This window comes from Henckelia pumila, chromosome 1 (assembly GCF_033568475.1).
Source record: "Henckelia pumila isolate YLH828 chromosome 1, ASM3356847v2, whole genome shotgun sequence".
Classification (NCBI taxonomy): Eukaryota; Viridiplantae; Streptophyta; class Magnoliopsida; order Lamiales; family Gesneriaceae; genus Henckelia; species Henckelia pumila.
This window is the reverse complement of record NC_133120.1, coordinates 70,778,617-70,804,375: the sequence shown is the minus strand read 5'-3', so window position 1 is coordinate 70,804,375 and position 25,759 is coordinate 70,778,617. Positions and strand designations below refer to the sequence as shown.

General features: G+C 35.3%; 1 protein-coding gene across 1 annotated transcript in view; it reads left to right on the top strand.

The window, feature by feature from the left end:
• The window catches only part of LOC140864579 (uncharacterized), a 28,601-nt gene extending 9,757 nt beyond the window's left edge, over positions 1 to 18,844 (top strand). The window contains exons 2-11 of the mRNA XM_073268852.1: positions 13,800 to 14,297; positions 14,409 to 14,516; positions 14,964 to 15,016; positions 15,272 to 15,733; positions 16,274 to 16,396; positions 16,565 to 16,830; positions 16,950 to 17,072; positions 17,223 to 17,397; positions 17,988 to 18,122; positions 18,812 to 18,844. Coding sequence (XP_073124953.1) covers positions 13,800 to 14,297; positions 14,409 to 14,516; positions 14,964 to 15,016; positions 15,272 to 15,733; positions 16,274 to 16,396; positions 16,565 to 16,830; positions 16,950 to 17,072; positions 17,223 to 17,397; positions 17,988 to 18,122; positions 18,812 to 18,844 — 1,976 coding nt within the window. The remainder of the gene's footprint in view (positions 1 to 13,799; positions 14,298 to 14,408; positions 14,517 to 14,963; positions 15,017 to 15,271; positions 15,734 to 16,273; positions 16,397 to 16,564; positions 16,831 to 16,949; positions 17,073 to 17,222; positions 17,398 to 17,987; positions 18,123 to 18,811) is intronic.
• The last annotated feature ends 6,915 nt before the right edge of the window (positions 18,845 to 25,759 follow it).

The following is a 25,759-nucleotide window of genomic DNA, read 5'->3' as shown; positions in this document are numbered from 1 at the left end:
ATCTGAAGATCATTAACGCAAAAATACTATTTAATTTTTCCTTTATTGAAATGTAGTACGCTTTAATAAATTCGAGATTTGACTCTTTCTAAATCAAAAAGGCAACAATAGCATACAGTCTGTGGTCATAAGCTCATCAGTGAGCATTTTGGGAAAACATTATGATTTTCTTGATTTCTTGTTGTGCGTGCATGTCTCGACAATATACTTTACTGAAAGTGAAAGACATCTTTGATCAATGTGTAGCTTGAATCAAAAGACATCCCTTAAAGCCGTTGTGAAGATATAATTGTAATTTTGAATGGTCGAGGACTGTCTAGAGTAGGCAAGTAGATCTATATGGTGTTCAATCGAGTGAAAGTGTGATCGGGCGAGTGTCAGCTGTAAACGTAACAAGCCAAATGAGGTCATGGACAACCATTCTACTACTCCGGGCCGGCCGATGACTTCTTCAAATCAAATGGTCGATCACCTATTTTATAAGGCAAGTCAGCAAGATCTAGAACAATAAATTATTGTTTTTTATCCACAAAAATTAACGATTTAACACGATACGACATCGAAACTTTTGGTATACCGACTTTGGCATACCGAAATTTTTTATGTATATAACTAGCATATCGATAATACTGAAATTTTATGGTATACTGAGACTTCTTTACGGTATCGATATACACTGTACTATACTGAAAAAACTTTATAATTTTTAAAATACCTAAATTTATTATTTAAAAATACTATATATTTTATTATTTTTATATATTGTTTTGTTATTTTGGTATATACCGAGCGTGTGTCTTTTACCAAAAGCTATAATTGATGGTAATAGTGCAACTAAAATATTTTAAACCGCATAACAGCTTTGCCTCCCAATAATTGAACTCTCAAACATATGATCTTTACTCTTATACCAATTGTAGGAGTATTTTACGCTTTACCAAAATTTATAGCTGATGACAATGATGCAAATTAAATCTTTTAAACTGCATGCAGCCGGAGCTCTATGGTTCGATCTCTCTACTCAACAGTGACAATTATTGCATCCATAAAATAAGGTTTTTCTTGTTTTATTAATTAATTTCTTTTGGAGCATATTCAACACATCATAAAAACTTAAATAATATATCATAATAGTGAAAAAAATACCGAAATTTTGGTATACCTAGATTACTGTCGATTTTTTTGTATACTGAAGATTTCGATACGGTAAGGTATGGAATTATATATAATATTTTTAAATCGATATGCTAGTTATATGTACTAAAAATTTTGGTACGATATCAATATAAAATATTTTTATACCATAATTTTTATTATGATATACGGTATATGGTATTTGATACGATATGATAGGATATACCACCCCTAAATTCTATCACGTACTCCGTTGAATTGAACCAAAAGTGAAAATATGCAAGTTATTGAACAAGGCTAGTGAATTGTCCTAATAACATGTCACAAAATTTAAAATAATTTATAATAGTACCCTCGTGCACACACAATGTCCGTGTTTTTTTAAGAAAAGCGAAAAAATAAAAATAAAAATAAATTGTAAAATGAAAAAATACAAAACATATATTGTTTTCAAAAATAAATAGTTACTAAAACACAACAACTACATCAAATTTTATTAATTAATTGCAAGTTGGTTAATTAAAAACGTCTCTACTATAATAATATAGTAAGATGACAAAAAAAATATAATATTCTTTTATTTTAGAGCTGAATAAAAAAAAAAGAAAAAAGTACAAATACAAAGTTATTCATGCTCGATTCTCAAGATCAAAATACATAATATTCGTTCTTATTAGTTTTTTTTTTCTATGTATTCAATTCCTGAGCGTTTAATATAAATTTAATAGGTGTAATCAAGATTCTAAAAAGTGTGAAGCGTGTCAAAGCGTGATAGTCAATGTAATACCCAGAAAATTCATAAATCCATTCATGATTTATTAAAAGAATTTTAAATGAGTTTTAAGTTATTTTATTTTATTTTATCAAGATTTAATAGTTATTCTTAATTAAATGATTTCATGTGTTATGTTAAATGATTTTTAAGTTATTTCATTTTATTATTTATGATTTAAAATATTAATATTGATTAAATGGTTTTATATTCTTAAATTGTTTTAAGTTATTATTATGCATATGATTTCATGAATTGTGTCTATATTATTTTAACGATTTCGATTGAGTTGATGGTTTCAGGTCGAGTTTGATTTTAAACTCACGGGACGAGGCTAACCTACTCATGAAATGATAAAGAATATTTTTACGAGTGTTTTAAGTATAATATTCATATGGTTATAGCGTAATAGTCGAGAGTAGAAATTTTATAGTTTGGTTTAAGGCGTGTTGGTTAGACTGTGTTTTAAGTGGTCAGTACACGTTATGTATTTAGTAAACACTACCCCACGCAACCACCATCTTCCCACCTCATTAAAACCTTGTTCCCTTGACTTTCCTTCCTTCATTCTCACGATTACCTCCCTTTTCATTCCTATTTTCTTTTCTTCTACTTCTTCTTCCTTCGGTTCCTTGAAGATCTTAGCAAGTTAAGCTTCCAATCTTGTTTTTTTTCGTGGTTAGCTCGTTTTCAAGAATCCGGATCAACTCCATCTTCATCAAGGCAAGTTTTTCAACAAGTATTTTAAGGTTTTGAAACCCATTCAAGATTATAATTATTTTAATATGAAAATTTATGTTGATGTGCATGTTTTAATGGTTTATGATTTTGAAAAAGCATGAAATTACGAGTATCAAGTAATGAAATGTTGAAATTTTGAGCGTGGTCGTTCTTGACAAGTTTTTGATAGATGTGTAGCAAATAATGATTCTTTTGAAGATTATGATGTTATTGGAAGTTTTAAAGATGAGAAATTGATGTTTAATTGAAAGAAAATGAATTTTTGAGATTTTGAAGAAGTTGAGCAATTTTGATGGTAGTTACGGTTTAAAGATTCTGAAGCAAAATCATTTAAAATCTTAGTGTTTGAAGTTAGTTAACCCTTGTTCAATTACAAGAAAATGAGTTTTGATGATTTGTGTAGTTAGGATTTTGGGTAAAAGAAGTTTATGTTTGAAGTTTGAACTGTTGAAGTTGTGTTCGGTGGCACCGAATTACTGATACTTGTTATTATTTTGAGAATAAAAATTAGTGTAGTGATCCAAATGATATGAGGTCAATTCTATTTGAAAAATAATTATTTATCTACAACTTTTGTGTTTTGAGTTTTGTCAAAATCATTTTGAAAGATTGGCCAAAATCGCCCCGAAGTGTGTCGAGTGGTTTGAATTTCCGGCAGTGACACATCTCTGGCAAATGAGCATAACATTTTACTGAAAAATTCAATTAAGGTGAGGTTTTCGGAATTAGAATGCCAAGATCAAGGGCTAAAACTTTCTTGTTTACCACTTTTCCAAATTCTGAATGTACAATAGAGTTTCAGAGCGAGCAAAAAGTGCGTGCCCGCTCCTAGAAGTGGAGCGGCTGCGCCTTGCCTTCGAAATTCATGATTTGTTTATGTTATTTTAGGGTCCTAAATTCATGGTTATGATATTTTAAGGCTTCTAAAATATATTTAAGAGTTTCTATGCAAAATGTTTCAAGTTTTAAGCCAAGAACGAAAAGAACGACTTACGTGGATCGATTACGTTATGTGATGCATGTACATGTCTAAGTTTCATTCATGAAATCTATGTTCAATATGAAAGTATGATTTTTATCATCTATGACATGCATGAAGTTATTGAGTAAAGTTTTATGTTCATGAATGAAAGTTTATGAAGGAAATTACGATGATATGATGATGCTTCATAATGAAATGATATGTTATGATGATACGATGATAAGATGATGAAGCTTGAATGAATAATGTTATGATGAAACATGAAGATATGATCTGTTGATGCACAAAAATATTTTGATGTTTTATGTGTCTTTGTGGTGGCAATACGGGACTGGTACTCCGGTTTGGGCTCCGGAGCGGCCTTTCCAATTACGGCACAATGTACGGGTTAGGTACTCCAGGATGAGCTCCGGAGGGGCCTCCGAAAATGAATGAACGAATGTTATGAGGCGTAATGCCATATGGCTCAATGTACGGGTTAGGTACTCCAGGATGAGCTCCGGAGGGGCCTCCGAAAAGAAAGAAATGCTTGTTGGTCAACATGAACTACGAATGTGCCCATTTGATGGTTGCCACAATTTCACATATTTCATCACCCAAAATGATAAGTTTTTATGATCATGTTTACGTTATGTGGTATTGTCAAGTTTATGATTTTCATGAGGTTTCAAGTGTATATGTTCAAGAGTAATGTTTTTAAGACATGCATGAAGTTATTCCAAAATTTTAAAGTTATGTATGTAGATGTCTATGTTTAGGTTTCTAACATCTTTTAAGAGTTTTGAAGTTCATGTTTAAGATTTTAAGTTTAAAGTTCCATTATGTATACGTTAAAGTTCTTCAAGTTCAAGGTATCATGTTATGTATGTTCAAGTCATTAAGTTTAAAGTATTTTGAAGCTATAATGATATCAATATGCTTATTTTAATCTTGCTGGGTCCTTTAGACTCACTATACTTGAATGGTGCAGTTGGTTTAGCAGTTTTGATTTAAAAAGCTTGGGTAGCAAGGCTGAAGAGTCCAAGAGGCGAAGACATTGCAAGACACAATAGTTCAAAAGCTCTGATGTATTTAAGAAGAAAATATTTACCCATGGTTATTTATGTTATGTTGTTACAATATTTTATGTACGATGTTTAAAAGTAATGATTTTATTATTTTCATTGTTAGTCTTTTAAATATGAGTTTTGAGGATTTCAAATGGTTCGTCTTTTAAATATTCATTTCAGTTTGATAGTTGTTAAGTGAGTTCCTAGATTTCTTTCAAATGTATTTTATTTATATAATAATTAATTGAACTCACATTCCCTTATCCTATTTAAATCTTAGTAATAAGTTTTGACGTGTCGTATTTTAAATGGTCTTTGTTATAGAGTTGCATCAGTGTTTATCAGAATTCGTGAACATGGAGTCACGAGTTTTATTGTTAAATATTTAGAGTTTAAATTCTTTTGGAATTGGTGTGATGCACTCGCAGTATGACTTTTAAGTTTAGAAAAATTTTCCCAAACTTTTTTGCAACTATTTTATTAAATGTTTTAAAATACGGGACGTCACAGTTGGTATCAGAGCAATTGGCTCTGGGAGATAGTTCGTGCATGCATTCTCGCCAAGGACTCGAATGCTCCTGCCTCCATGACTGTAAGTTTAATGTTTGAAATTTCCAATTGTGTTTTCTCTTACAGTTATCACCTGTGATTTTCAACAGAAAATTTTCCTATGTTTGATGTATTTTTGGATTGGAATTGTGATGAGTTTGACTTGATTAAGAGTATCTTGGGGAAGTAATGATTTATTGATGAAAATTTTCTTCTTGGGCATTACAGTTAAGATTATTCTCTAAAGATGTTATAATTTCACCATGAGGAATGTAAGATGATAATTGATTTTCTGTTGGGATACTCTTGTTGTATAGAATAGGTTCGTTGACAAATAATGTTCTTGGTGATTGTTTCTTTGGACTATAAGAAGAATGATTTAGGATTACGTTGTGACACAAAAAATTTTGTTGACATGCGAAATTACTTTTGGAGTAGTACAAGGTTAAGTTTGTTGGAACAAGCTTATTTTCAAGATTAATAGTTTGAATGCTAAGTTTTAACGGAAGAAATTTTGAATTTGGTTGAGCTTAGTAAATTTCTATCATTATGATAATACAATATAAGGGAAGAACAACGAGTACAAGCAAATTCAATAATAGAGAAAAAACGTGGGGTGGATATTCACCGGTAAATACAAGGTACATGAGAAGGATAATCATAATAGTTACAAAGATTAATATTGCAAATCTCATCTTGTTCTTTGAGATCTTGGAGAAATAACTTGTGAGAGAAAGAATAAGTTGAGTGTGATTAAAAATGAGTGATCGTATTTATAAGGTGAAAAGTGAAGAAAACAAGCCGTTTTGTTACCGTTTTCTTTGACCTTTAGCTAGCGTTGGGAGTAGGAATCACGTGTCTGAAGATATTGAGAATTTTGGTGATCTGAATTAAGTCATAAAGCAGATTCACAGCCGACTTGAAAAGATATGTTTCGATCTAAATTAAATCTTCAAGCGGATTCGTAACCGATTAGAATAGATATGTTTTGATTTGATAAGATTAGAATTGCAAATAAGGACGATATAATAAAAGTTTATCAGAGTGCGCAACAGATTGTTGATTTATGATGTAGTGACATTGGAATTAGACATGTAAGTGTGGGATTGTATGGATTAAATTGAGGAAAACTTATGATTTTAGAGATTGATCAATCGAATTTCGAGGACGAAATTCTTTTTAAGGAGGGTAGATTGTAATACCCAAAAAATTCATAAATACATTCATGATTTATTAAAAGAATTTTAAATGAGTTTTAAGTTATGTTATTTGATTTTATCAAGATTTAATAGTTATTCTTAATTAAATGATTTCATGTGTTATGTTAAATGATTTTTAAGTTATTTTATTTTATTATTAATGATTTAAAATATTAATATTGATTAAATTATTTTATATTCTTAAATTGTTTTAAGTTATTATTATGCATATGATTTCGTGAATTGTGTCTATATTATTTTAACGATTTCGATTGAGTTGATGGTTTCAGGTCGAGTTTGATTTTGAACTCACGGGACGAGGCTAACCTACTCACGAAATGATAAAGAATATTTTTACGAGTGTTTTAAGTATAATATTCATATGGTTATAGAGTAAGAGTCGAGAGTAGGAATTTTATAGTTTGGTTTAAGCCATGTTGGTTAGACTGCGTTTTAAGTGGACATTACACGTTATGCATTTAGTAAACACTACCCCACGCAACCACCATCTTCCCACCTCATTAAAACCTTGTTCCCTTGACTTTTCTTCCTTCATTCTCACGATTACCTCTCTTTCCATTCCTATTTTCTTTTCTTCTTCTTCTTCTTCTTCTTCTTCTTCTTCTTCTTCTTTCGGTTCCTTGAAGATCTTAGCAAGTTAAGCTTCCAATCTCGTTTCTTTTCGTGGTTAGCTCTTTCCAAGAATCCAGATCAGCTCCATCTTCATCAAGGAAAATTTTTCAACAAGTATTTTAAGGTTTTGAAACCCATTCAAGATTATAATTATTTTAATATGAAAATGTATGTTTATGTGCATGTTTTAATGGTTTATGATTTTGAAAAAGCATGAAATTACGAGTATCAAGTTATGAATTGTTGAAATTGTGAAGCGTGGTCCTTCTTGACAAATTTTTGATAGATGTGTAGAAAATAATGATTCTTTTGAATATTATGATGTTATTGGAAGTTTTAAAGATGAGAAATTGATGTTTAATTGAAAGAAAATGAATTTTTGAGATTTTGAAGAAGTTGAGCAATTTTGATGGTAGTTAAGTTTAAAGATTCTGAAGCAAAATAATTTAAAATCTTAGTGTTTAAAGTTAGTTAACCCTTGTTCAATTACAAGAAAATGAGTTTTGATGATTTGTGTAATTAGGATTTTGGGTAAAAGAAGTTTATGTTTGAAGTTTGAAGTGTTGAAGCTGTGTTCGGTGGCACCGGATTACCGATACTTGTTATGATTTTGAGGATACAAATTAGTGTAGTTATCCAAATGATATGAGGCCAATTATATTTGAAAAAAGACTTATTTATCTACAACTTTCGTGTTTGGAGTTTTGTCAAAATCATTTGGAAGATTGGCCAAAATCGCCCTGAAGTGTGTCGAGTGGTTTGAATTTCCGGCAGTGACACATCTCGGGAGAATAAGCATAACGCTTTACTGAAAAATTCAATTAAGGTGAGGTTTTCCGAATTAGAAATCTAAGATCAAGGGCTAAAACTTTCAGTTTACCACTTTTCCAAATTTCGAATGTAAAATAGAGTTTCAGAGCGAGCAAGAAGACCCATTTGCGCAGGTCATGCGCGCCCGCGCCTAGAAGTGGAGCAGACGCGCCTTGCCTTCAAAATTCATGATTCTTTTATGTTATTTTAGGGTCCTAAATACATGGTTATGATATTTTAAGTCTTCTAAAATATATTTAAGAGTTTCTATGCAAAACGTTTCAAGTTTTAAGCCAAGAACGAAAAGAACGACTTACGTGGATCGATTACGTTATGTGATGTATGTACATGTCTAAGTTTCATTCATGAAACCTATGTTCAATATGAAAGTATGATTTTTATCATCTATGACATGCATGAAGTTATTGAGTAAAGTTTTATGTTCATGAATGAAAGTTTATGAAGGAAATTACGATGATATGATGATGCTTCATAATGAAATGATATGTTATGATGATACGATGATAAGATGATGAAGCATGAATGAATAATTTTATGATGAAACATGAAGATATGATATGTTGATGCACGAAAATATTTTGATGTTTTATGTGTCTTTGTGGTGGCAATACGGGACTGGTACTCCGGTTTGGGCTCCGGAGGGGCCTTTCGAAATACGGCTCAATGTACGGGTTAGGTACTCCGGGATATGCTCCGCAGGGGACTCCGAAAATGAATGAACGAATGTTATGAGGCGTAATGCCATATGGCTCAATGTACGGGTTAGGTACTCTGGGATGAGATCCGGAGGGGCCTCCGAAAAGAAAGAAATGCTTGTTGGTCAACAGGAACTACGAATGTGCCCATTATGATGGGTTCCACAATTTCACATATTTCATCACCCAAAATGATAAGTTTTTATGATCATGTTCACGTTATGTGGTATTGTCAAGTTCATGATGTTCATGAGGTTTCAAGTGTATATGTTCAAGAGTAATGTTTTTAAGGCATGCATGAAGTTATTCCAAAATTTTAATGTTATGTATGTAGATGTCTATGTTTAGGTTCTTGCATTTTTTAAGAGTTTTGAAGTTCATGTTTAAGATTTTAAGTTTAAAGTTCCATTATGTATACGTTAAAGTTCTTAAAGTTCAAGATATCATGTTATGTATGTTCAAGTCATTAAGTTTAAAGTATTTTGAAGCTATAATGATATCAATATGCTTATTTTAATCTTGTTGAGTCATTTAGACTCACTATACTTGAATGGTGCAGTTGGTTTAGCAGTTTTGATTTAAAAATCTTGGGTAGAACGACTGAAGAGTCCAAGAGACGAAGACATTGCATGACACAATAGTTCAAAAGCTCTGATGTATTTAAAAAGAAAATATTTACCCATGTTTATTTATGTTATGTTGTTACAATATTTTATGTACGATGTTTAAAAGTAATGATTTTATTATTTTCATTGTCAGTGTTTTAAATATGAGTTTTGAGGATTTCAAATGGTTCGTCTTTTAAATATTCATTTCAGTTTGATAGTTGTTAAGTGAGTTCCTAGATTTCTTTCAAATGTATTTTATTTATATAATAATTAATTGAACTCACATTCCCTTATCCTATTTAAATCTTAGTAATAAGTTTTGACGTGCCGTATTTTAAATGGTCTTTGTTATAGAGTTGCATCAGTGTTTATCAGACTTCGTGAACACGGAGTCACGAGTTTTATTGTTAAATATTTAGAGTTTAAATTCTTTTGGAATTGGTGTGATGCACTCGCAGTATGACTTTTAAGTTTAGAAAAATTTTCCCAAACTTTTTTGCAACTATTTTATTAAATGTTTTAAAATACGGGACGTCACAGTTGGTATCAGAGCAATTGGCTCTGGGAGATATTTCGTGCATGCATTCTCGTCAAAGGACTCGAATGCTCCTGCCTCCATGATTGTAAGTTTAATGTTTGAAATTTCCAATTGTGTTTTCTCTTACAGTTATGATCACCTGTGATTTTCAAAAGAAAATTTTCCTATGTTTGATGTATTTTTGGATTGGAATTGTGATGAGTTTGACTTGATTAAGAGTATCTTGGGGAAGTAATGATTTATTGATGAAAATTTTCTTCTTGGGCATTACAGTTAAGATTATTCTCTAATGATGTTATAATTTCACCATGAGGAATGTAAGATGATAATTGATTTTCTGTTGGGATACTCTTGTTGTATAGAATAGGTTCGTTGACAAATAATGTTCTTGGTGATTGTTTCTTTGGACTATAAGAAGAATGATTTAGGATTACGTTGTGACACAAAAAAATTTGTTGACATGTGAAATTACTTTTGGAGTATTACAAGGTTAAGTTTGTTGGAACAAGCTTATTTTCAAGATTAATAGTTTGAATGCTAAGTTTTAACGGATGAAATTGAGAATTTGGTTGAGCTTAGTAAATTTCTAATTATGACAATACAATATAAGGAAAGAACAACGAGTACACGCAAATTCAAGAATAGAGAAAAAACGTGGGGTGTATATTCACCAGTAAATACAAGGTACATGAGAAGGATAATCATAATAGTTACAAAGAGTAATATTGCAAATCTCATCTTGTTCTTCGAGATCTTGGAGAAATAACTTGTGAGAGAAAGAATAAGTTGAGTGTGATTAAAAATAAGTTTGATTGATCGTATTTATAAGGTGAAAAGAGAAGAAAACAAGCCGTTTTGTTACCGTTTTCTTTGACCTTTAGCTAGCGTTGAGAGTAGGAATCACGTGTCTGAAGATATTGGGGATTTTGGTGACCTGAATTAAGTCATAAAGCAGATTCACAGCCGACTTGAAAATATATGTTTCGATCTAAATTAAATCTTCAAGCGGAATTGTAGCCGATTCGAATAGATATGTTTTGATTTGATAATATTATAATTGCAAATAAGGACGATATAATAAAAGTTTATCAGAGTGCGCAACAGATTGTTGATTTATGAGGCAGTGATATTGGAATTAGACATGTAAGTGTGGGATTGTATGGATTAAATTAAGGAAAACTTATGATTTTAGAGATTGATCAATCGAATTTCGAGGACGAAATTCGTTTTAAGGAGGGTAGATTGTAATACCCAGAAAATTCATAAATCCATTCATGATTTATTAAAAGAATTTTAAATGAGTTTTAAGTTATTTTATTTTATTTTATCAAGATTTAATAGTTATTCTTAATTAAATGATTTCATGTGTTATGTTAAATGATTTTTAAGTTATTTCATTTTATTATTTATGATTTAAAATATTAATATTGATTAAATGGTTTTATATTCTTAAATTGTTTTAAGTTATTATTATGCATATGATTTCATGAATTGTGTCTATATTATTTTAACGATTTCGATTGAGTTGATGGTTTCAGGTCGAGTTTGATTTTAGACTCACGGGACGAGGCTAACCTACTCACGAAATGATAAAAAATATTTTTACGAGTGTTTTAAGTATAATATTCATATGGTTATAGCGTAAGAGTCTAGAGTAGGAATTTTATAGTTTGGTTTAAGGCGTGTTGGTTAGACTACGTTTTAAGTGGTCAGTACACGTTATGTATTTAGTAAACACTACCCCACGCAACCACCATCTTCCTACCTCATTAAAACCTTGTTCCCTTGACTTTCCTTCCTTCATTCTCATGATTACCTCCCTTTCCATTCCTATGTTCTTTTCTTCTTCTTCTTCTTCTTCTTCTTCCTTCGGTTCCTTGAATATTGATAAGTGTGTTTAGTATGCATTAGTTTATAGCATTTCATGTTTAGTTTGCATGAATTTAAGTGATTTTCGTAAGTTTTGTTAGCATTTTATGTTATGTGTTTGATTTGGATTCACCTGGTTGAATTTTGTAGGAAATGAAAGAAAATTTGGGATTTCTGTGCGTCCAAGCCGCGCGCGCGCAAGAAAGAGTCTCGCGCGTGCGCAGAAGGAAAAGTCAGAGGTTTTCAGGGCGAGGCGCTCGCGGGCGAGCTCATGTCCCGCGCGCGTGCCGAAGAAATTTCCAGAGAATCTCGAGAGAAATCGCGCGCGCGCGAGCTCTTTCCTCGCACGCGCGCGAGTAATTTAAAGTCACTGTTCTTTTAAGTTGCGCGCACGCGAGACTGCTTAGGCGCGCGCGCGCATGTCCGTGACCTAGTTTTCGAATTTAATATTATTTTGAAGGAATTTTATTCGGCGCGGTCATATATATAGAATTTGGATGCCTTTGTTAAGGACTTTTGGATCTTTTTGGAGTACGGGAAAATCTTGCGGCGGCTAGGGAGCAAAGTTCTTCAGATTTTCTTTTATTCTAGTATTTTTTTACTTTATGTTTTAAAACTTGGATTATTGAATCATGTTTATTAGTGAGTAGTTTCTTCTTTCGATCAAGGCCACGTGATTGAGCCAGACAGTTTATGTAAAAAACTTGGTTTATTTATTTGAGATTTTCAGACTTAATTGAGTTTATTGATTATCAAATTTATCTTCATCTTACAAATTTCTTGGCCAGTTATTTGTTTGCTTGTTAATCGATTCCAAGTCGACAGAGGAGGTTTCGAATTCGATCACTTTGATTTTCAACATAGTGTAAAACTGACTAGAAATAGAATTCGGTTTCATTATGCGGTTTAGGGGATAACTGAATTTTCACAGTGATTATGCATTCAAATTTGATTAGAATTACGAAAGATTAGTTCATCAAGATTTGAATAGGTTTGATTGTTCTAGAAATAGTCCTTCGAACAAATTAGGAAAATTTTCGTGAATTATGATTAAGTCTGATATCTTAGATCGATTGCTTGTTGCATGAATTGTCTGGTACCTACGTGTGTCTTTGATCGAATTTTTCCAAAATTTTACGTAATTCAAAGTTTCCAACTGTGTTATAATTTGCGTTCTAATTAATTTGATATTATTGCAATTTTATTATTTTTATCTAAAATCTGAAATCATCTTTATTCATTAGTCTAGATTAAGTAGAGATAAATAGATTTTGGTAATCATATTTTTACAGTCCCTGTGGGTTCGACATCTGGACCTTAGTCCACTTTATTATAATTTGACCTGGTTCACTTGCCAGTAGAATTTATTCATACCGAAAAAGCCGGTCAAGTTTTTGGCGCCGTTGCCAGGGACTGTTTTTGATATCAAAATTTTTATTTCACTTGAGATTAGACATTACTTACTTTCTTAAAATTCTGACCTTAATTTCTTGGTGATCTTCAGGTACCTTCTGTTGTGTATGCATAAAATTCAATCAAAGACATTACTACCACTTGATTTGGAGATCGAGCGCACACTTAGCAGGATCCGAAAAGCTAAGAAATCTTTCAATCTTGAACTAGAGTCAGAATCTGAATCTAAAGTAGAGATGGCAGACAACCGTACTGTATGGGATATTATCCGTCCGCCAACTGAAGGTTATGGATCTAGCATAGTTCGCCCCGCTTTTGAGGCGAACAATTTCGAGCTGAAGCCCTCTACTATTCAGCTGATTCAATTGCAAGCTAGATTCGGGGGTTCATCTGTAGAAGACCCTTACGCTCATCTGGAACGTTTTCTGTCGATCTGCGACACGTTCAAGGTGAATGGGGTATCATCTGATGGAGTGCGACTGCGGTTATTCCCATTCTCTCTACAAGGAGAAGCTGCTGAATGGCTAGATGATCTGCCTGCTGGCTCTATTACTACATGGGATCAACTTGTTCAGATCTTTCTGAATAAATATTTTCCGCCCACAAAGATGGCAAAACTGTTCTCTGATATCATATCATTCAGGCAAAAGGAAGCTGAATCGTTAAATGCTGCTTTGACTTGATTCAAAAAGATGTTGAGGATGTGTCCTCAACATAATCTCACTCAAAGCCAGCAGACTCAGACTTTTTACAATGGGGCTGATCAATCTGTTCGCTCCATGTTAGATGTTGCTGCCAACGGAAGCCTATTCAGAAAGACACCGGCAGAGGCATGGGAAATTACAGGAAATATGGCTGAGAGCAACATTGGATGGCCAGATGCTAAAAAAGAGAGGAAAGCTGGAGTTCTTGAAGTCGATGCACTAACATCACTTAATGCCAAGATCGATGCACTTACCCATCAGATGGCAGTTATGCAGACATCTTCAGCCAATCAAGTGCAAGTCCAACAGCCTGACGAACAACAAGTATTTGAAGTTGATGCAGCGAACTTTATGGGAAATAAAGGGAGACAGCAGTACAATCCATACAGCAACACTTACAATCCTGGCTGGAAAAACCATCCAAACTTCGCTTGGAAAGCTGCAGATCCTACAGCTAACACATCGAAGCTAGTAGAGAAGAAGCCCTCTTTTGAAGAAATTATGATGAAATATGTAGCTGATACTGAAACCCGTCTACAGAATCAAGAGGCAATGTTACAGAAATTAGAGACACAGATGAGTCAGATAGCTACACAGCTATCAACTACGCCAGCAGGATCGTTGCCTAGCAATACTGAGAGGAATCCAAAGGATGTCAATGCTATTCTGGCGGTAACTAGATCGCAAGCAGATACTGATGCAAAGAATACTGAGGATGAAGAAGCAAGTGACCTAGTCAAGGAAAAAGAGCTGGATGAAGCACCAAAGCAGGCAGACTCCATGCCTACAGGCAAGAAAGGTAAGTCCTCTCACTCATCTATTATTGAGAAGATTGACTTGAGTAAACTTCCCTTCCCCCAGAGTGCAAAGAAAATGCAATTGGATAATCAATTTGCAAAATTCCTAGAGATTTTCAAAAAGCTTCATATTAATATTCCCTTTGCAGACGCTTTAGCTCAAATGCCTAGTTATGCAAAATTTTTAAAAGAGATTTTGTCTAACAAAAGAAAACTTGTGGATTTTGAAACTGTTAAGTTGTCGGAAAAGTGTTCTGCCATTTTACAAAATAAACTCCCTCCGAAACTTAAGGATCCCGGTAGCTTTTCAATCCCATGCACTATTGGAAAATCATTTTTTAATAAGGCTTTATGTGATCTAGGTGCAAGTATAAATCTTATGCCTTATTCATGTTTTGAAAAGCTAAGAATTGGTGAAGTTAAGCCAACTACTATTTCCCTACAATTAGCTGATAGATCTATAAAATATCCAAGGGGAATTGTAGAGGATGTGTTGGTAAAGGTTGATAAGTTTATATTTCCAGTAGATTTTGTTGTGCTTGATATGGAAGAAGATCGTGAGATACATCTTATTTTGGGTAGACCATTTTTAGCCACTGGAAAGGCTTTGATTGATGTGCATAAGGGAGAATTGATATTGCATATGAATGATAAGAAAGTAATTTTTAATGTTTTTCGTGGCATTCGATATCCTGCAGACAATTCTGACTGTTTCAGAATTGATGTTACTGATGATTTGGTTGAGTGTTCTATGCAGGAACAGTTGTCGGTGGATCCATTAGAAATATGTTTGACAGGTACAACTGATGAAGAACAGGTTAGTGAGGAAGTTCATGAAGTATCACGGTATTTGGATTGGAGTCTACCCTTCGACAGACTCATCAATACCAAGATGGGAGAGCTCAACCATACTCCAAAACCGCTGAAGCCATCCATCGAAGAGCCCCCTACTCTTGAACTTAAACCACTTCCATCTCATTTGAAGTATTTGTATGTATTAAAGAACGATAAACTGCCAATAATTTGTTCATCTTCTTTGACAGGTTGCGAGGAGGAAAAGTTGTTGCGTGTGATCCGAGAACACATAAGATCCATAGGTTGGAGTTTGGCCGATCTTAAGGGTATTAGTCCAACCATGTGCATGCACAAAATCTTGATGGAGGCGGAACATAAGACATCAACTCAACCACAGAGGCGACTTAACCCAGCAATGCAAGAGGTAGTGAAAAAGGAGGTAATCAAGCTCCTTGATGCAGGTATTATCTACCCTATATCTGATAGTGAATGGGTGAGTCCAACTCAAGTAGTGCCTAAAAAGGAAGGGATGACTGTAATTAAAAATTCCAACAATGAATTGATTCCTACAAGAACTGTTACGGGGTGGCGGGTTTGCATAGATTATAGGAAATTGAATGATGCCACCCGTAAGGATCACTTCCCCCTTCCCTTTATTGATCAGATGGTTGAGCGACTTGCAGGGCATGCGTTTTATTGTTTTTTGGATGGTTATTCCGGATATATGCAAATTCCTATAGCACCTGAGGACCAACACAAAACCACTTTTACTTGTCCCTATGGTACTTTTGCATATAAACGGATGCCATTTGGGTTGTGTAATGCCCCTGCCACTTTTCAGCGATGTATGATGGCTATTTTTCATGATATGGTTGAAAAGTTCATAGAAGTGTTTATGGATGATTTCTCTGTGGTAGGATCATCTTTTGATGCATGTTTGTTTAATCTGAAAAAAGTGTTGCAGAGATGTGAGGAGAGTAATTTGGTATTGAATTGGGAAAAATGCCACTTCATGGTGAAAGAGGGCATTGTTTTAGGCCATAAGGTGTCTGAGTTAGGTGTGGAAGTGGACAGAGCAAAACTTGAAGTAATTGAAAAACTTCCACCTCCCGCAAATTTGAAGGGCATTAGGAGTTTTCTTGGGCATGCTGGTTTCTATAGGAGATTTATTAAAGATTTTTCTTCTATTGCTAAACCCCTGACTAATCTGTTAATCAAAGAGGTGCCTTTTAATTTTTCCGCTGAGTGCTTGCAGGCTTTTAAAATTTTGAAGGAGAAATTAACAACTGCACCGGTGATATTAGCACCTGATTGGAATCTGCCGTTTGAGTTGATGTGTGACGCCAGTGACACCGCATTGGGAGCTGTGCTTGGAAAAAAGAGGGACAAGGCACTTCATGTGATTTACTACGCCAGTATCACCCTGTCAGCCGCCCAACTGAATTACGCGACTACTGAAAAAGAGCTTCTCGCAGTCGTATTCGCCTTGGATAAGTTATCTCTTATTTGGTGGGGAGCAAAGTCATAGTTCACACGGATCACTCGGCCTTGAAGTATTTGATGAGCAAAAAGGATGCTAAACTCAGGTTAATTCGTTGGGTTTTACTGTTGCAAGAATTTGATTTAAAAATTGTTGACAGGAAAGGAGCTGAAAATCAAGTTACGGACCACCTTTCTCGTTTGGAAAATCAAGGCGCTGAAATGCAGGTGATCCATGATGATTTTCCAGAAGAGCAGTTGTTTGAGGTATCCAACCTACCATGGTATGCAGATATCGTTAACTATCTGTCAAGTAAGTTTATTCCCGCGCATTTAACTTATCAACAGAAGAAGAAATTCTTCTCTGAGTTGAAATATTTTTTGTGGGAAGACCCGTTTTTGTTTAAGATTTGTGCAGATGGTATCATTCGTAGGTGTATTCCAGCAGAAGAGGTAAGATCTATACTTTCACACTGTCACACAGGTCCGACTGGAGGTCACTTTGGTGCGGGTCGTACCGCCGCCAAAGTACTTCAGTCGGGATTTTATTGGCCTTCATTATTTAAGGATGCTTTTGCCTATGTGATTGCTTGTGATTCTTGTCAGAAGGTTGGTAATATCTCTAGGAGACATGAGATGCCCCTCAATAATATTCTTGTATGTGAAGTTTTTGATGTGTGGGGTATAGATTTCATGGGACCGTTTCCTGTGTCTGAAGGGAACAAGTATATTTTGGTTGCGGTCGATTATGTGTCTAAGTGGGTTGAAGCACTAGCTTGTAGGACGAATGACTCTAAGGTGGTTATAAAATTTTTCAAAAAATTCATATTTTCTAGATATGGTACCCCTAGAGCCATAATTAGTGATGGAGGAACCCACTTTTGTAACCAGCAATTTGAGAAGCTTTTGAGAAAATATGGGGTTACTCACAAGGTGGCAACACCTTATCATTCCCAGACTAGTGGGCAAGTTGAAATTTCTAATAGGGAATTGAAAAGAATTTTGGAGAAAACTGTGAATGCGAACAGGAAAGAGTGGTCAAATAAATTAGATGACGCGTTATGGGCCTATCGAACTGCTTTTAAAACACCTATAGGAACTTCTTATTTAGGTTGTTATATGGTAAAGCATGTCATCTTCCTGTTGAACTTCAACATAGAGCACTATGGGCTACTAAATTTCTGAATTTTGATGTGCAGGCTACAGGTGAAGAACGGTTACTACAATTGAATGAACTTGAAGAGCTCAGGTTGGAGGCCTATGAAAATGCCAGAATCTACAAGGAAAAGACCAAGAAGTGGCATGATCAGCGCATTGTCCCACGTGAATTCGAGGTAGGCCAAGATGTTTTATTATATAACTCACGCTTAAAGCTCATGCCAGGAAAGCTTCGTTCGAGATGGTCAGGACCGTATACTATCAAGCAAGTGATGCCGTATGGTACGGTAGAAATTTAGTCCGGCCATAGGAGCATTCAAAGTTAACGGACATAGGATAAAAATTTATCGAGGTGGTATCGTGGATCAGACACAGACCTCCGTCGACTTGCGAGACCCGACAAATTAAAGAGGGAGGTAGAGTCGGGCTATAGACTATAAATTTAGCGCTGGCTGGGAGGCAACCCAGTGTTTTAATTTTATTTATTTATTTATTTTTGTTTTGGTATTTTTAAGTAGTGTTATTATTCTTGCGAGGTATAGAGATTCTGCAATTTTGTACTGCGCACGCGCGAGCCCCTGTCTCGCGCGCGCGCAGGCTCGCGCTCCAGAGAACTCTAAAGGAATAGCGCACGCGCGGGCGCAAGTCAAGCGGTCAGAGACTAATATTGAAGTCTCGCGCGCGCGCAAGGCACCTCTCGCGCGCGCGCGAGAGGCGCAGACGAAAACAAATCGAGACCTCTTCTTTTATCTCCCACTTTCTTCTCCTTCTATTCTTCTTCTTCTCTCCAATAAACCCTAAATCCCCAAATCTTTCCTCTCTAATTTCTCCATTGATTCTTGACATTATTGATCTTACATTGCAGATTTGTGGAGTTTATTATCGCGCTCAAGTTTAGGACAGGAAATTTCTAAGGGAATCATTCATTTGTGCACTCCTCTTTACATCACCGCCGCCCGCCGCCTCTGCTCCCGCCGACCACCACCATGCCTGCCAAAAGATTTCGTTCATCCGGCCCTATCGTCCCTAGCTCCTCATCCTCCGCTCAATTATCCAACAATTTCATCTCTTTGGAAGCCCAAGAAAGGTACGAACATGCTCGACTAAATCGAAATCCTATTGCTGAGCGGGGTATAACTATGGATTGTAATGAATTTGTTGCCTTGGAGATTATCAAGAGGAAATGGACCCTGTTTTGCAAAGAACCCGAACCAGCCATTATTTCGGTGGTTCGGGAATTTTATGCGAATGCCCCTGCCCGCGAGGATTCGAAAGCTGTTGTTAGGGGGAGACTTGTATCGTTTGATGCCGAATCATTGAATAGGTTGTTTGATACCCCCGTAGTGGATGATAGTCAATTTAGAAATTTTAAGGCGAACCCAGATTATCCTTTGATGTTGAGAGAGATGTGTCATGCGGGTGTTTGTTGGCACGACCCCCTCCGGGTCACTCATTTCCAGGAGCGTTTTCTAAAAATTGAGCCGGAGTTGTGGTATGCATTCATTGCCCGACGCCTTTTACCCGTGCTACACACAGTTGACGTGCAAGCCGATAGGGCTATTCTTGTTTATGCTATTACGAAGAGGTGGCCGGTTGATGTGGGCAATATTGTCCACGATTCCATTCAGTATTCGATGCGGAATTCGATGGTGGGCCTCTACTTCCCCCACACCATCACCGCCTTATGTCGCCAGGCGGGCGTTCCGATTAGTCCCGATGAGGAGTGGCTCCCGGCATTCAAAACCTTCGATGAGAAGCTTGCTACTTCAAAGCAAGCAAAGCGAAATTTGGAATTCTATGGCAGTCAGCCGCATGTCGGGAGTTCTTCTAGCAGTCAAAAACCGCCTCAGCTCACTCCTCCTCGTCGTACCGCGCAGGACATGGCTATTGAGAGCTCGGCTTTTGATCACTATGCCATGGGTTATTTTCAGGTTTCTTCCACTCATTTACATAATGTGGAAGACATTATGCGCAGCATGGCGACACAATTAGGACTTGATACATCGGGTTTTCGTGCGGCACCGCAATATCCACCTCCATTCCCGTTCCAGTCTTCCGTCCCTTCCCAGTATGCTCCGCCAGCCCCACAGGACGCTTATGTTCCACAGCCTCCCCCAGAATACGAGGAGAATCCTGATGCTTTTGCACAACAGTAGACCAGGGGAGTCCCTTTTGCATTGTGCTTTCTGTTTTGCATTGCATATGTTCGTTGTCTTTTAGTTGTTTTTGTGTTTGTGTATCTCTGAAGCATTGTGGACAATGCTTTATTTAAGTTTGGGGGTGTTTAGTTTTTTAGTTTCGTGTTTTGTGTCATTCTGTTTGCATTCATTATGTCGTTAGTTGCATCTAATTCGTAAACATAGCATTTCATTTTGTAGTCAAGAAAGAATTGGATAGCATGTCCAATGATGCAACTTTTGGATACCTGTCTGACCAATTTGAACGGGTGAAACCAATTAGATAAATGATCTCTGATAGACTCTGTCACTTGTGCTAGAATCTGAGTTTGAAAAATGCAAACATATAGATGATTGAGGCGTTGTTGAAAAATTAGATAAATGATCTCTAATTTTTCTTTCAATTAATTATCTCTAGTGCCCCTTTTTGAGCCTACACTTATATGAGTACTTGAGGTACATTTCCTGGTATTTGTGAAGATCATCATTCCTTGTTGATGATTTTTGATTCTATGCACTGATTGAATTTGTATAAGTTGATGGTGAATTGAAACTTGTCTAGAACTAGTTCGAACACTCTTCGAGGCGCAATACAGGCAAAACTGTGATTAGGGATGATTTAGGCAATTTTTCTTTGAATCGTTTGAGCCTTTCAAGCTACCCATTAATACATTCTATCCCTAGTACCTTATTTGAGCTTTAATGAAATCGAATGGCATGCGTGAAAACATGTGATAAACCCCCATTCGTCATTTTTTTTTCATGACCCGCTTTCACTACCAATTACGAGCTTAAACACTAATTCCCACCTTGACAGGAGTAAATTGCATGTTTGAATGATATATCCTCCGGAATTTGAATGTGAAAAGTGGAATTATGTGAAAAAAAAAAAGTGATAGAGTGGGTTAAAAAGGGAAATCTGGGAATGGGAGAATCAATGGTATGATGAAGTTATTTGGAATGAGAAAAGAAGAAGAAGGTGAAAAATAATATCGTAGTCATAATTTACTCATTGCTTTGAATTTGTATCCTTCATTTGTAGCCATAAGCCATGCCTAACATTATAAGCCTATTAAGACCTCTTGACCGAGTCACAGTTGCCCAATATACTAGTGGAGAAGAGTTGTTAGAATTTAGCATATGGATTGTTGATAGACACTATTGATGAATATGAATTTTTAATCAAAACACGCACACATTATTTTTCTTTGCATTAAGCTAATTATGAGTGTGTCGTTAACTTCTTTTTGATCCCCTTGCTACCTTAAGAAGTCCTTTTGATATATGAATGTATGGATTGAATTTGGAAGAAGGCCCTTGGAACATGAGTTGAAGAGATTATAAGTTTATGCGGTGAACTAGTTTATTTATAAACTTTTATGTGTTAGTAGGTTTGATGAGATTGGATTTTAAAAATTTGTTTTCTTGCAGAGGCCATAGCTCCATAGTAGTTCTTGGTTCTTGTTGTGTGTTTGTGTAGTCTTGCTCGAGGGCGAGCAAGGTTTAAGTCTGGGGGTGTTGATAAGTGTGTTTAGTATGCATTAGTTTATAGCATTTCATGTTTAGTTTGCATGAAATTAAGTGATTTTCGTAAGTTTTGTTAGCATTTTATGTTATGTGTTTGATTTGGATTCACCTGGTTGAATTTTGTAGGAAATGAAAGAAAATTTGGGATTTCTGTGCGTCCAAGCCGCGCGCGCGCGAGAAAGAGTCTCGCGCGTGCGCAGAAGGAAAAGTCAGAGGTTTCCAGGGCGAGGCGCGCGCGGGCGAGCTCATGTCCCGCGCACGCGCCGAAGAAATTTCCAGAGAATCTCGAGAGAAGTCGCGCGCGCGCGAGCTCTTTCCTCGCACGCGCGCGAGGCATTTAAAGTCACTGTTCTTTTAAGCTGCGCGCGCGCGTGTCTGTGACCTAGTTTTTGAATTTAATATTATTTTGAAGGAATTTTATTTGGAGAGGTCATATATATAGAATTTGGATGCCTTTGTTAAGGACTTTTGGATCTTTTTGGAGTACGGGAAAAGCTTGCGGCGGCTAGGGAGCAAAGTTCTTCAGATTTTCTTTTATTTTAGTATTTTTTTACTTTATGTTTTAAAACTTGGATTATTGAATCATGTTTATTAGTGAGTAGTTTCTTCTTTCGATCACGGCCACGTGATTGGGCCAGACAGTTTATTTAAAAAACTTGGTTTATTTATTTGAGATTTTCAGACTTAATTGAGTTTATTGATTATCAAATTTATCTTCGTCTTACAAATTTCTTGGCCAGTTATTTGTTTGCTTGTTAATCGATTCCAAATCGACAGAGGAGGTTTCGAATTCGATCACTTTGATTTTCAACATAGTGTAAAACTGACTAGAAATAGAATTCGATTTCATTATGCGGTTTAGGGGTTAACTGAATTTTCACAGTGATTATGCATTCAAATTTGATTAGAATTACGAAAGATTAGTTCATCAAGATTTGAATAGGTTTGATTGTTCTAGAAATAGTCCTTCGAACAAATTAGGAAAATTCCCGTGAATTATGATTAAGTCTGATATCTTAGATCGATTGCTTGTTGCATGAATTGTCTGGTACCTACGTGTGTCCTTGATCGAATTTTTCCAAAATTTTACGTAATTCAAAGTTTCTAACAGCGTTATAATTTGCGTTCTAATTAATTTGATATTATTGCAATTTTATTATTTTTATCTAAAATATGAAATCATCTTTATTCATTAGTCTAGATTAAGTAGAGATAAATAGATTTTGGTAATCATATTTTTACAGTCCCTGTGGGTTCGACATCTGGACCTTAGTCCACTTTATTATAATTTGACCTGGTTCACTTGCCAGTAGAATTTATTCATACCGAAAAAGCCGGTCAAATATCTTAGTAAGTTAAGCTTCCAATCTCGTTTCTTTTCGTGGTTAGCTCGTTTCCAAGAATCCGGATCAGCTCCATCTTCATCAAGGCAAGTTTTTCAACAAGTATTTTAAGGTTTAGAAACCCATTCAAGATTATAATTATTTTAATATGAAAGTGTATGTTTATGTGCCTGTTTTAATGGTTTATGATTTTGAAGAAACATGAAATTACGAGTATCAAGTTATTAAACTCAAGAACACGTCAAATGCACACAAATAAGCAATCTTTAAGACATGAGACTCGACTCGAAAATGTGAGTTTAAGGTGGATGAGTGGCTGCCCCTAAGTCCAAAGAAGACAACTTACCCAACAAAATCCTCAAATTTGACTTAACTCGAGCAAGTAAACCGAAAAACCCTTAACTTTGTCATATCTTAACCAAAACTCGTCCCGCTTGAACCGACACCTCATAAACACTCCAAATTACCCCTAGGACCAGAAAGTAACCTCCAAGGATCACCCGAACATTACAAACCAAAAACATTCCCGGACAGCCCCTTATACTCTAAAAATTCTGCACTTACACCACAAACTTAAAAGACTCATAACTTACTCAATACTTATCCGATTCGGGCCCATTTTATATCGACGCGACCACAACATCATGAACTTTACCATGGGATAGCCTAACCCTGCACAGACCTCAGCCACGACACTGCCCTGCCCCGTGAACAGTGCTGCCCTGCACACTCACAACATCCAACTTACCTCTAACTCAAGAATTCAACCCCATAACTCTCCTTCCTCAACTTTTCTCCATACCAAACAACCAAACACCTCAAATAACCTCTCTTAGGACTTTTTCCAAACACTTGGGCTACACTCAATCCACACTTGCACAACACATATCAAGAACATCAATAATTAACCATCAAAACTCCAAAATGTTGAACAATCAATCAAGACCAATGCAAGACCAATAAATACTTCAACATCAATTAAATTTCAGCCCCTACACATGCAACATTTCGAAAATTAGGTCCATATACAATCTGAAATTTCGAATTTTGGCAAGAACAACCATATAATTCCATGTCAATGCACATATACTCAACATTAAATCACATAAACCCAACCCCATAACCCATTTAGCAAAAATCAGCCCCTTAAATGCCCAAATTCGAAACCCTAACATCACAACATCATGCATTTTCGAAATTATTGCAAGAAATTTTAAGGGTGGGGGTAGATATTGCTTGAATGAGTGCCCAAAAAAAAAGTTACACTTGCCTTTCAACCTTTAACCCAAAAATTCGAAAATAAGAGGAGATGGAGGGAAGAACTCTTGGTCAAACTCCAAGCTAGGCTCCTTGTGGAGCTCCTCCGGCAGTGGGGACGGCGGCAGGCGGCGGCGGTCGGCGGCTGGAGGCCAAGGAGGAGGGCGGCGTGAGGGAGATTCTCCAAAGGGGGAAGGGGGCGGCTCCTAGGGTTTGGGAGTTAGGGTTATGTCTTGATTTTTAATTGAAATGTTTTAATGAGTGTAAATTAAAAGTGTAGTGTGTTGTGTGTAGTGTTTTAAAATTTCACTTGTACTAGCAAAAGTACTACTTGTACTATTAAAACTTTTTACCTCAAACTTTTTGCTATTTTCAAACTTCTAAATTTAAAATTTCAACTCTCAACATTTTAATTGAAATTCCACTAACCCGGATTTAATAAAATCCTATTTTATGGAAAATTTAGGAAATTACCCAAGAAAATGATAAAATTGCTTTTTGACCCCTAAAAATTCAAAATTTGCATTTTTGGCCAAAACCCCTCTTTTACCTCTAACTTAAAATCTTAAAATTAAAAATCTTGAAAATAAACCACCGAAGCCCACCGTCGTCGCCTGCTTGGATAAAAATTACTAACTAAACAGTTCAAGGCATTTAATTCAAATAAGTCAAGCAAGGCTAACTTAAACTTAAACTTAAACAATTAAATTCAAGATATTTAAAAATATAAATACTGAAAATAATTTTAGGCATGATTTTAGAATTTTAGAAGTTCTTGGCGTTACATATCTTAGCAAGTTAAGCTTCCAATCTCGTTTCTTTTCGTGGTTAGCTCGTTTCCAAGAATCCGGATCAGCTCCATCTTCATCAAGGCAAGTTTTTCAACAAGTATTTTAAGGTTTAGAAACCCATTCAAGATTATAATTATTTTAATATGAAATTGTATGTTTATGTGCCTGTTTTAATGGTTTATGATTTTGAAGAAACATGAAATTACGAGTATCAAGTTATGAATTGTTGAAATTGTGAAGCGTGGTCGTTCTTGACAAGTTTTTGATAGATGTGTAGAAAATAATGATTCTTTTGAAGATTATGATGTTATTGGAAGTTTTAAAGATGAGAAATTGATGTTTAATTGAAAGAAAATGAATTTTTGAGATTTTGAAAAAGTTGAGCAATTTTGATGGTAGTTACGGTTTAAAGATTCTGAAGCAAAATCATTTAAAATCTTAGTGTTTGAAGTTAGTTAACCCTTGTTCAATTACAAAAAAAATGAGTTTTGATGATTTGTGTATTTATGATTTTGGGTAAAAGAACTTTATGTTTGAAGTTTGAAGTGTTGAAGTTGTGTTCGGTGGCACCGGATTACCAATACTTGTTATATTTTTAGGATAAAAATTAGTGTAGTGATCCAAATGATATGAGACCAATTATATTTGAAAACAACTTATTTATCTACAACTTTTGTGTTTTGAGTTTTGTCAAAATCATTTTAGTATATTGGCCAAA